General features: G+C 42.3%; 1 protein-coding gene and 1 pseudogene across 3 annotated transcripts in view; one reads left to right on the top strand and one right to left on the bottom strand.

Moving 5' to 3' along the window:
• The window catches only part of ZNF346 (zinc finger protein 346), a 28,496-nt gene that overhangs the window by 12,771 nt on the left and 3,390 nt on the right, over nt 1-12,335 (bottom strand). For all 3 annotated transcript variants that reach the window (XM_007102863.4, XM_007102864.2, XM_028497849.1), the window contains exons 2-4: nt 5,099-5,202; nt 4,449-4,541; nt 2,562-2,706 (exon numbers count right to left, since the gene is read on the bottom strand). In XM_007102863.4, coding sequence (XP_007102925.1) covers nt 2,562-2,706; nt 4,449-4,541; nt 5,099-5,202 — 342 coding nt within the window. The remainder of the gene's footprint in view (nt 1-2,561; nt 2,707-4,448; nt 4,542-5,098; nt 5,203-12,335) is intronic.
• LOC102983787 (phosphoglycerate kinase 1-like) lies at nt 5,818-7,224 on the top strand (annotated as a pseudogene).

Genomic DNA, 12,335 nt, shown 5'->3' with positions numbered 1-12,335 from the left:
AATGTAGATTCTTGATATCAGAAAAGAAATAATCATGATCACTGAAACATAAGGGTCTTTCTTTAAAAGATACTGAAGAGAAGCATCAGAGGTGAATGGTTAAGTAAAGTTGGAGGAACCACTTAATGGACATCCAGTAAAAATGAGTGCTACAGGAGTCTTCTCTCAGGAAACAACTTGAAATATGGAAAGAGAATTCTACAGGAATGTTTGCTGTAGTGTTATTTACAAACATTAATAAAGGAGGGGGGAAAACGTAAATGTTCACCATTAGAGGACTGGTTAAATAAATGTGCTGTGATGGGATATTGTCATTAAAAATGTTTATGAAAAAGTTTTTAACAACATGGGGAAATACAAATGTTATATTAAGTAAAAAGAGCATAAAAGAAAATTATACACATGATACGATCATGTCATTATTAAAAGACATAACGTGCCATCTATATGTGTATACTGGTATTTTGAAATGTTACCAACATATTAACAGTGCTTCTCTCTTGGTGGCAGGATTTGGGTGGTAGTTTACTTTCCTCTTTGTACCTTTTGCATTGTTTGAACTAGAAATAACAATAATGAGTATGTGTTGTTTTTATAAAAACAATAAGGTTAAAGTATTTTATGTTTATATACATAATCTAGACATACATAAAACACATATACGCACAGATATACACACATACACATAACAAAAGATTATAGGAGAAACAGTACTCCAAAATGTTAACAGTGGTTATCTTTGAATGGTAAAATTATGAGTATTTTTCTTTCCATTTATCTATATTTTCCATATTTTCTACAACATGCTTGTATTACTTTTATATTAGAAAAATGTTTAATTTCAGAAATATAGTTATAAACTCATGTAATAACATGGAAATGTGCTTAAACTACAAAATTAAAAGTTAAAGCAGGATACAAATGGTACATACACTATGATTATAACTATATAAAAACATACCTGTTATGTGGCAAGGGCCAAAAGTAAATATGAAACATAAACCCTTGAATATGGAATCTTTGGACCAGGCATATTCCAGGGAATTTTCCCATTTATAGAAAGTTAAGCTCATATAAACCTAAAGATAAGTGACCATATAAAGTTCTGTTCTTAAGCTAATTTCCCTTGGTCTAATGTTTAATCTTTTTGGTACCATAAATGGTACCAACACTGACTTTAAACAAAAGCAATTAGTACTAGTATAACTTAATGATGAACAAACCATAAGCAAGGCCAGTGACATGCTCCAGGTGGCAGATGCCTGATCAACTACTGCATTTTATGTGGGGATTCCATTCACTGGCTATCTTGATGATGGTGATAATACTAACAATAGGAACTGTCGGGAATTCCCTGGCAGTCCAGTGTTTAGGACTTGGCACTTTCACTACCGGGGCCAGGGTTCAATCCCTGGTCGGGGAACTAATATCCTGCAGGCCACTTGGCCAGAAAAAAAGAGAACTGTCCTTTACTGAGCATTTATTACATCCCAGGTTCCTTGTATACCTTATTTCATCCTCAAAACCTATGAAGTAGTATTATCAACATTTTATAGGTGAGAAAACTCAGGCACGAAGAAGTTCAGTCATACAGATGGTAAACAGCAGTGGCAGGATTTAAACCTGGGCATCCATGACTTTATCTCTTGTTTCATAGCAGGAATACTAGATTTGGGTGTGATAAGAGAGTATAATTATGAGTGATTTTTTTACCCTATCTTCAAAGCCTTCCAAAACATCACTGCCTTGTTTTTATAATACAGCAATTCAAAAAAGGACAAGTATTATAGATAGTATAGTCTACTTCTTGGTCCAAAATAAAGACAGAAGCAAAAATTACCAAGAAAAAAATAAAATAAAGATCAAAGAACTTTCAGTTTTGACTAACTGCAGTTAGCAGAGGTTTAAAATCCCAGAAAGTCAGGAGTTAATGAGATGAAAGTAAAGGCTGAGCCCCAGTGGCGACAAGATAAAGGGGGCTATTTTAGAAGTCACTGCACTGGGAATGAATTCATGGCAGTTGCAAATACAGTTTGCTGGGCAGTAGTGGCAGCACTGAAGTATTCAGCTTCAAAAGGCAAGTCCCTGTCTTGAGGAGAACAGGCAGCTTTGAGGATTAAAGTGAGCAGGGCATAACCTGAGCACACGAAAAAGACAAGGATTTAGCTTTTAACTTGGAATGCATGGCAACAGGGCAGGTGGATGCTAGGAGGAAAAAATCTAAGTGATAGAGGCAGGAGATAGAATGCTCTCCTGGTGTGCATAGCCTGGAGGACTTTGGCACTCCTGACTTAAAATTATTTGTAAGGACAAAAGCTCAGGGCTAAGAAGCTTCTATAGAGAAAAACTGATGTAACCAAAGAAAGGGAGGTTAGGTGAGTACAACTCCGAGGATGCATTTCAATGAAGCTGGGTCTACTTTGATATTTTTAAGGGCTCTCAAAAGCAGTTCAACCTCTTCAAGTCTGTGGCCCCAGTGAGCATTTCTGGGAGCACCTGGCATTGGTGCCTTGAGGACGGGAGGGGTCCCGATACATAGCACCACTCAGGAAAACCAGTACCTTCCACCTTAGTGGATTGCTGCTTCAGCTTTAAGTTCTTTGCGTGGGTCTTCCCCAGGTAGTGCGACTGGGCCACGACAGGGGAGGAAAAGGTCATGTTACAGATGGGGCAGCACTGGTTCTTGTCTTTGCTTCTGCTGCTCTTCTGGTTAGGAGAAAGAACACAGGTCTGATCACGCCACTGCCCGGCCAGAAAATCTTCACTGGTTCCCCACTGCCCATAGGAGAATGAGCATTCAAGGCCCCCTTCACACACTAACCCCAACCTACCTTTCTGGATTCTTTTCCAGCTACTTCATCCCATGCTCTACTCACCATTCTCCATTTTGTTCTCTGCTACTTCCTTGTTTTACTTGGGCCATTCCTGCTGCCTAGAATGATCTTCCTTTCTTTACTGCCTGACATATGTCTGCTTAGCCTTCAAGGTCCAGATTAAATATTACCTCTTCTGAGAGACTTTTACTCAAGAAAATTACTCAGTAAACAATTATCAAGCCACTTTGTGTGATTATTCCAGGAAGAACTAATCTTGTTCTTCCTCTGTACTCCTGGAGTGCATTAAATAGACCTCTATCATACCACTCGCTTGTCACCCTAAACTGACAGTGTCACAGCTTAGGAGACTTTTCTGTGAACTAAAGTACAACATTTGGGCAAAGACTGTTGGATTCATCTTTGTTTCCTATCCTTAGCACTCTGCTGGAGTCTGGCACACAGCAGATGTTCAGGGTTTGATGAACAAGCAGATCACTGGGTTTTATTTCATGATTATGATTAGGCTAGAAAACAATGTACTTCAAGTCTATATTAAGAGTTCCCAGCCTCTCTCTTACGTCTGATTTCTGAATACAGTATTCATTCTAATATAGCATTTTTCAACCTTGGTACTATTGACATTTTGGGCTGGATAATTCTTTGTTGGATGGGGAGGGGCCCATGATCTCATTAGAACTACTGGGCCACTCCAAGAGTAGAAGGATCAGAGATATAAAGAGGTGAAGTGACTTGCCCAGGGCCACAGAGTTGATCTTGTCTTTCTGGATTCTAAATCACAAGACGGGCAACCAGGGGATGAACCAGTGAATTTGGAGAAGGGATGAGCAAGCCCCTTCCAAACCTGTGGTCCCTATGCCAGGGAGGCACAGTTTGTAGTGTAAGCTCTTACTCACTGAGCATCCACTAGGAATTGGAATTTTACCTCATAATACCCTTAAGAGGTAGGAACTATTATCTCCATTTTATGGGTGAAGTACAGAGAGGTTAAGTGACTTGTCCAAAGTCACCCAACCAGTTAAGTTGTAGAGCTAGTATTGGGCCCTAGTCTGCTGACTTTTCAAACCATGACATTTGCACAGCCTGCTATGGAACAAAAATAATGGTACACCTGAGGGACTGGGGTTGTCTCAGCATAATTCTCACAGTATTTCTAAGGCAAAAAGCAAATATGCTGGAAAAGTGTTTATTCCACATATTCAAGTATTGAACTCAGCTCTTTCCCCCAGATCTCAAGAAAGCAAGCAACCTGGCTTTCTTCCACTTTCTCTTCTTGAGTAGGGAATGGACAGCTGTCCTACTCTAACAAACCACTGACAATGGCTCCAGTTACTGAGCCCCTACTATGTGCCAGGCTCTGTGTTGGGTTCTTTAATAAACCTTCCTTCATTTTAGTTTGGAAAAATCCTGAAAGGTAGTTGACATTAGCATCCTCATTATTATAGAGGAAGAAATCAAGGCTCAGAGAAGTAATGAGACTTGCCCAAGTCACACAACAGGGCCAGGATTTGAAGCCAAGTCAGTTTGACTCAAAGCCCATGTTCTTTCCACCACACCAACCTGCCTGCTGGCTTCATCAGGAAGTGAGCAGTCTCAACATGGCAGCTGTATTACCTGATCTGAGTCTAGCTTCTTCGTGTCCCCCTTTAATGTCTCCATTCCATGGATTGCTAGGTATCTCTTCACTTTGTTGGCATGTTTTTTGCTCTGCAAGAACCCAGGAAAAAGATCAAAGATAGCTAATTGCCATTTCATATCTAAGGCACTCAAAAACACTGACTAGATTTTCATCTGATTCATCCTCACAGACACTTTTAAGGAGGAGAGGGTGGAGGAAGAAACCTAGTTTATTGAGTTCCTACTCTGTATAAAGTACTTAAATGCTGTCAAATCTAATCTTCACAATAATTTATGAGAAAATTATCATCATCTCAATCTTATAGATGAGGAAACTGAGACTGAAGATAGTGAGGTTTCTTGCCCAAGATGAGTAGCAGAGATGTGATTCAAACACAGGTCTATTTAAAGCCAAAGCATGTACTTTCTACTGTACCAAGCTGCATGGGAACATAAATATAATGATCCTGATTTGGATGGAAGAAATGAGACTCAGAAAAATTAAGTCAATCTTCAAGTCACAGCCAACATGCATGGAGGCAACACCTGGGTGGCTAAAAAGGAATTCACTGCACAAGCCAGGGAGAAGTGGGGGTTTGACACTGGGTCTGGAAATATAAAGCAGTACTAAAGGTACAAGGGCATACCTGGTAGTGTGCCAGCTTCTGGGACTCAGAAATTAGCAAGGCGCAGCAAACCTTACACTGGGTGTTGGTGAAGAGACACTGGTTCTTCTGGATCATGTGTTCCACTACAGAGAGGAAAATAAAAAATCTTTGAGTTAAAAACCTGCCTCAACAGCACTGTCTTTGAACCCTGCCTCAAATGCAGGCACTGAGTAATGGAATGCCATACTATTAAATCGGCAAACCTCAGCCACCCCTCCCCTACTGCTTTCATGACTCATGCTATATTCTCTTGCCACCTCACCTGTAACTTACTTTATACTTTTATGTACGCCAACTTTCTTTCTTTCTTTCTTCTTTCTAAATGATTATTATTATTTATTTATTTACTTTTGGCTGTGCCACATGGCATGTGGGATCTTAGTTCCCTGACCAGGGATGGAACCCACACCCCCTGCAGTGGAAGCGTGGAGTCTTAGCCACTGGACCACCAGGGAAGTTCCTATGCCAACTTTCTTTACTAAGTAAATTCTTTTAAAAAGGAATCTTTAAATTATAAACTTAAGTAAATACCAATAAAAATAAATACGATAAAAATGAAACAATTCTAGCCAGATATTGGTGTGAGAGGCTTGCAGTTCTCTCTAAAAAGAACATTAAGAGAGTGGCAAACGCAGTCTCTGCTGCTGTCACTGACCCAGTCTCTTCCCCCGGCCTCCTGTTGCCACTGAATTGCCAAGATGTCACTTTCTAACAAGCTGACTCTGGACAAGCTGGACGTGAAGGGGAAGCGGGTCATCATGAGAGTGGACTTCAATGTTCCTAGGAAGAACAACGAGATAACAAACAACCAGAGGATCAAGGCTGCCATTCCAAGCATCAAATTCTGCTTGGACATTGGAGTCAAGTCAGTTGTTCTTATGAGCCACCTGGGCCGGCCTGATGGTGTCCCCATGCCTGACAAGTACTCCTTGCAGCCAGTTGCTGTAGAACTCAAATCTCTGCTGGGCAAGGATGTTTTGTTCTTGAAGGACTAGAAAGCTTGTGCTGACCTAGCTGCTGGGTCTGTCATCCTGCTGGAGAACCTTCGCTTTCATGTGGAGGAAGACAGGAAGGGAAAAGATGCTTTTGGGAACAAGGTTAAAGCTGAGCCAGGCAAAACAGAAGCCTTGTGAGCTTCGCTTTCCAAGCGAGGGGATGTGTATGTCAATGATGCTTTTGGCACTGCTCACCGAGCCCACATCTCCATGGTGGGAGTAAATTTGCCAAAGAAGGCTAGAGGTTTTTTGATGAAGGAGCTGAACTACTTGGCAAGGCCTTGTAGAGCCCAGAGTGACCCTTCCTGGCCATCCTGGGTGGAGCCAAAGTTATGGACAAGATCCAGCTGATCAGTAATATGCTGGACAAAGTCAGTGAGATGATTATTGGTGGTAGAATGGCCTTTACCTTCCATAAGGTGCTCAACAACATGGAGATTGGCACTTCTCTGTATGGGATCCAAGATTGTCAAACACCTGATGTCCAAAGTTGAGAAGAATGGCGTGAAGATTACCTTGCCTGTTGACTTTGCCACTGCTGGTAAGTTTGATGAGAATGCCAAGACTGGCCAAGCCACTGTGGCCTCTGGCATACCAGCTGGCTGGATGCGCTTGGACTGTGGTCCTGAGAGCAGCAAGGAGTATGCTGAGGCTGATGCTCGGGCTAAGCAGATTGTGTGGAATGGACCTGTGGCCGTATTTGAATGGGAAGCTTTTGCCCGAGGAAACAAAGCCCTCATGGATGAGGTGGTAAAAGCCACTTCCAGGGCTGCATCACCATCATAGGTGGTGGAGACACTACTACTTGCTGTGCCAAATGGAACACGGAGGATAAAGTCAGACATGTGAGCACTGGGGGTGGTGCCAGTTTAGAGCTCCTGGAAGGTAAAGTGCTTCCTGGGGTGGATGCTCTCAGAAATGTTTAGTACTTTCCTGCCTTTTGGCTCCTGTGCATAGTCCCTAAGTCAACTTAGCACTTTCTGCATCTCCACTTGGCATTAGCTAATATCTTCCCCCATGTCAAGATTCGGCTAGTGGCCAAGAGATGTAGCGCCAGGAACCCTTAAACAGTTGTACGGCATCTCAGCTCACATTTACTGCACCCTGGATTTGCCTACATTCTTCAAGATCCTATTTGAATTTCTTAGAGACTAAACCATTGTGCATTCTAGAGTACATATATTTATATTATGCCTGTCAAAAGAAAGTGAGCTGTATTAGCTTAGTTCTCTTTATGAAGTAGCTTATTCTGATTAGCTTTGTCATTGTTTCACCACTCAGCATGGAAACAAAATGAAATTCCAATTGTTGGTAGGGAGCGAGAAGAAGTTGGTGATCTATTAAATAAATAATAAAAATATCCATTGAAACTAGAAAAAAAAAAAAAAGAGAGAGTGGCAACTGTGAGGAGAGGTGTTAAGACATCGTAGCACCCAACTGAGACGACTTCCCAGACAGAATCGGAAGAATTGAAAGACTTGAAAAGAGAATAATTTTCTCACTGTTCTTTTCTTTTTTAAAAAATTAATTAATTAATTTATTTTTCGCTGTGTTGGGTCTTCGTTGTTTGTGGGCTTTCTCTAGTTGCAGAGGCGGGGGCTACTCTTCGTTGCAGTGCACAGGCTTCTCATTGTGGTGGCTTCTCTTGTTGTGGAGCATGGGCTCTAGGTGCACAGGCTTCAGTAGTTGTGGCGTGCGGACTCAGAAGTTGTGGCTCATGGGCTCTAGAGCACAGGTTCAGTAGTTGGGGTGCACGGGCTTAGTTGCTCCAGGCATGAGGGATCTTCCCGGACCAGGGCTCGAACCCGTGTCCCCTGCATTGGCAGGCGGATTCTTAACCACTGCACCACCAGGGAAGTCTGTTAGGTAATTTTAGATATTTCAAAATCAGATCAAGAACAGTGAGAAGGGACTTCCCTGGTGGCGCAGTGGTTAAGAATCCGCCTGCCAGTGCACGGGACACGGGTTCGAGCCCTGGTCCGGGAAGATCCCACATGCCGTGGAGCAACTAAGCCCGTGCACCTCAACTACTGAGCCCACAAGCCACAACTACTGAAGCCTGCACGCCTAGAGCCTGTGTTGTGCAACAAGAGAAGTCACCACAATGAGAAGCCCGTGCACTGCAATGAAGAGTAGCCACCACTCGCCGCAACTATAGAAAGCATGCACACAGCAACAAAGACCCAACGCAGCCAAAAATAAATAATTTATTTTCGAAAAAAAGTGAAATAAGGTTAAAAGGTACAGGAATAGATTATGTGGAAAAAGAGAACAAAAAGTAATTTTATAAAATCAGCTGATACATTTGTGAAAACATACATAAACCTTGAGGGCATTATGCTAAGTGAAGTAACTCAGACAGAGAAAGACAAATATTGTATGATCTCACTTATATGTGAAATCTAAACAAACAAACTCATAGAAACAGAACAGACTGATGGTTGCCAGGCGCTGGGGGGGGCGGGGTGAGGGAAATGGGAGAAGGTGATGAAGAGTAGCCACCACTCGCCGCAACTAGAGAAAGCCTGCTCACAGCAACGAAGACCCAATGCAGCCAAAAAAAAAAAATTACCTAACGTGTCACACAAGTTCCACACCGTAGGAAACTACAGTATTAACCTGTGCTTAATAGTTGGGCCTGCAAAACAAAGCTTTACTTTTTGAGAAGGGAGTAAAATCTCACTCAAGGCATGAGTTCTATCATGACATTGATAATCTGAGACGGGTAGAATCTAGAAAACCATGAGGGGACGGCAAATTCATGTGTTTTATCTTCTACTCTGGACCAAAAAGTGGGCAAGATTCTCTGGAGGGAGGTTCTTGGTGGGGAACTTTTAAGGTGCCTCTCCCTACTCCACAAGATGTAAAGCTTATTTATTTATGCCAGCCCTTTTGGGAAGAAGGGCTGTTGTCTGGCTATACTTCTGACCCTGAGGGTCTTTTATTTCCCTATTTTTCTCCTACAGTGTTTGGTAAATTTTTGTGAAAGACTGTGGCTGCCTCAGCCGTGCTCAGAGAAACCAACAGAAGTGGGTCTGTGAACACATCTGGGCCAGAGCTTTTTAAAGGGAGGGTGAGAGGCTCCTCAGAATGCAAAGCCCATAAAGGGAAAATGCTACCCAGGAGTCAGGATCCAGCCATTCTCTCCTTGCCTGGAGATGATGGATTTTGTTTTGTTAAAGGAGACGGCGTTTCCTTCCAAGGATATTCAGAATCTGACTCCCAAAGACTAAACAGGGCAAGGACCATGTCACTTATGACTTTGTATACCCAGTGTCTAATAAAATGCCTGACCCAGAATGGCCATCATTAAAAAGTCTACAAATAACAAATGCTGGAGACGGTATGGAGAAAAGGGAACCCTCCTATGCTGTTGGTGGGAATGTAAATGGTGCAGCCACTGTGGAAAACAGTATGGAGGTTCCTCAAAAAACTAAAAATAGAGTTGCCATATGATCCAGCAATCCCACTCCTGGGCATATATCCAGCCAAAACTATAATTCAAAAAGATACATGCACCTCTGTGTTCACAGCAGCACTATTCACAATAGCCATGACATGGAAACAACCTAAATGTTCATTTATAGATGAATGGATAAAGAAGATGTGGTACATATATACAATGGAATACTACTCAGCCATAAAAAAGAATGAAATAATGTAATTTGCAGCAACACGGATGGACCTAGAGATTATCATACTAAGTGAAGTCAGAAAGAGAAAGACAAATACCACATATCACTTATATGTGGAATCTAACATATGACACAAATGAACTTATCTACAAAACAGAAACAGACTCACAGACATAGAGAACAGACTTATAGTTGCCAAGGGGGAGGTGGGAGAGGGATGGATTGGGAGTTTGGGATTAGTAGATGCAAACTATCATATATAGAATGGATTAAACAACAAGGTCCTACTGTATAGCACAGGGAAGTATATTTAATATACTGTGATAAACCATAATGGAAAAGAATATGAAAAAGAATATACATGTATATGTATGTATATATATGAAACTGAATCACTTTGCTATACAGCAGAAATTAACACATTGTAAATCAACTATACTTCAATAAAATTAATTAAAAATAAAATCCCTAACCCACAGGAGGGGCTTGGTGAATACCTGCTGAATAAATGAAATACACCTCTTTGGCCTCAGACAATACATTCACACAGTTCACAATTATGTATTCAGAATGCCTTCTATGTGCCAGCAATGGGTTTAGTGCTGGGGCCATGTCAAAAAATAAGAGAGAGTACAAAGTAAATAAATAAGCAAGATAGTGACAGAGAGTGAGAAATATTATGAAAACAAGCAAACAAAGTAAGTGGTAGAGAACGATGGGGCAGTATAGTCAGTGAAGACCATGCTAGGGAGGCGTTAGCCACAAGAAGGTCTGGGGGAAACTGTTCCAGCCTGAGACAGTGTCAAGTCTCTGAGGCAGGAATGAGTTTGGCATATGCAAGGAATGAAAAGAAGGACAGTGTGGATAAAGTATGGTGAATGAGAGAATAGTGGTAGGAAATAAAGTTGGAGAGAGCTTGAGGCCTACCAGATCATGTGGAATGAGTATAAGGCCTCATAAACCATGGTATGAACTATAGATTTTATTCTTAGTGCAATGAGAGGTGACAAGATATGGCTTATGTTTTGAAAAGATTAGTCTGTTCGTTGTGTCAGCAGATTGTATGGGACTAGGAATGGAAACAAGAAGAACAGGGAAGAGGCTGTTGCAGTCTTCTAGGCGATAGATGATAGAAATTTGGACGAGGCAGGTTGTCAATGGAGATGAGAAAAGTGGATGGATTTGGAATTATGTTCTAGAAGTAGATCTGACATCCAATTTCTTTGGTTGGATGTAGGGGGTGAAGTAGGACAGCATTCAAGGATAACTCCTAGGTTTTGAATTTGAGCAACTAACAGATGAGAACTGGAGGAAGACAGCCTTGGAGGAGAAATTAAAGACTTTTCCTTTGGTTATATTAAACATGAGAGGTCTATCACATACATGGGTAGAGATATCAAGTAGTCAGCTAGAGATTCAGGCCTAGAGCTTGAGGGAAAGGTCAGAGCTGGAGATACAAATTGAGACTCCTGGGACTGAGTCTTGGACCCTCCAAATTCAGAAGTCAGGCAGAGGAAGTGAAGTTGAATATAAAATGAGTATGAGGTGGGACTTCGGCTATAGCAGAGTGAGGAGATCCTCTTCACGCAAGGCAACTAAAACACTGGACAAAACTGACAAAAACAATTCCTTCAGTACCCTGGAAATTTACCAAAGGCACTTAATCTGGGAAGCACTTATGCTTGTACATCTGCTAAACTTCGGGTGAGAAGAGCGGGAATCTGGGACTGCTCTCATCCCCTCCCACACTCAGTCAGTGCAGAGGTTCTACCAGGAAGAGGTAGGACGTGAGAACCAATAGCTTCCCTGCGGAAGAGGAAATCACTTGATTTGGAGTGGTGGGCAACACCCCTATCTAGTGATAATGTTGGTGGAAGTGATGGTCTCAGAGTTAGGTGAGGAGGAAAGGCCAAAGGCTCTACTATAGCCTTTGCTGTGTCATGTTTGTGGCTGAGACTGTGTGGCAGTGGGGACCTAAGAGGGCCCAAGTTAGCCACATACTCCTGGCCAACTCTGAGGTTGTACACATGCACAGAAGAGATGCAAAAGGCCCTGACAGAAAGTAAAAGCCAGGGCTGACTTTAAAATGGCCTGAACTTTGAATGTACTTTCCTACCTACCTACAGATCCAACCGAGGCCTTTACTGGCTCCAGGTGTTTACCGAATCACTGGCTGACTACTAAGCAACATATAGACACATGGAAGACAGAAATTATAAAAAAGAACCAAATTGGGAATATTTGCTCTTAAAGTCTTCAGCTACCATGTAAGCGATTTTCTTCCAAGCTGTGAGGAAGCCTTAACTATTCCATGCATGAAATCACATGGAGAGACCCTGAGACTATGTGAAAAAAGAGATGCCTGGCCAGCCTCCAGAAGTTCCATCCCACTGCTGTTTCAGCTCTAGCCACTATCTGACTGCAGCTGCATAAGAGACCTTGAGTCAGAACTGTCCAGCCGGGCTTCCCTGGTGGCGCAGTGGTTGAGAGTCCGCCTGCCGATCAGGGGACGCGGGTTCGTGCCCCGGTCCGGGAAGATCCCACATGCCGCGGAGCGGCTGGGCCCGTGAGCCATGGCCGCTGAGC

This window comes from Physeter macrocephalus, chromosome 2 (assembly GCF_002837175.3).
Source record: "Physeter macrocephalus isolate SW-GA chromosome 2, ASM283717v5, whole genome shotgun sequence".
Classification (NCBI taxonomy): Eukaryota; Metazoa; Chordata; class Mammalia; order Artiodactyla; family Physeteridae; genus Physeter; species Physeter macrocephalus.
Note: the sequence above shows the minus strand (reverse complement) of the source record. Positions and strands in the feature narration are given on the sequence as shown.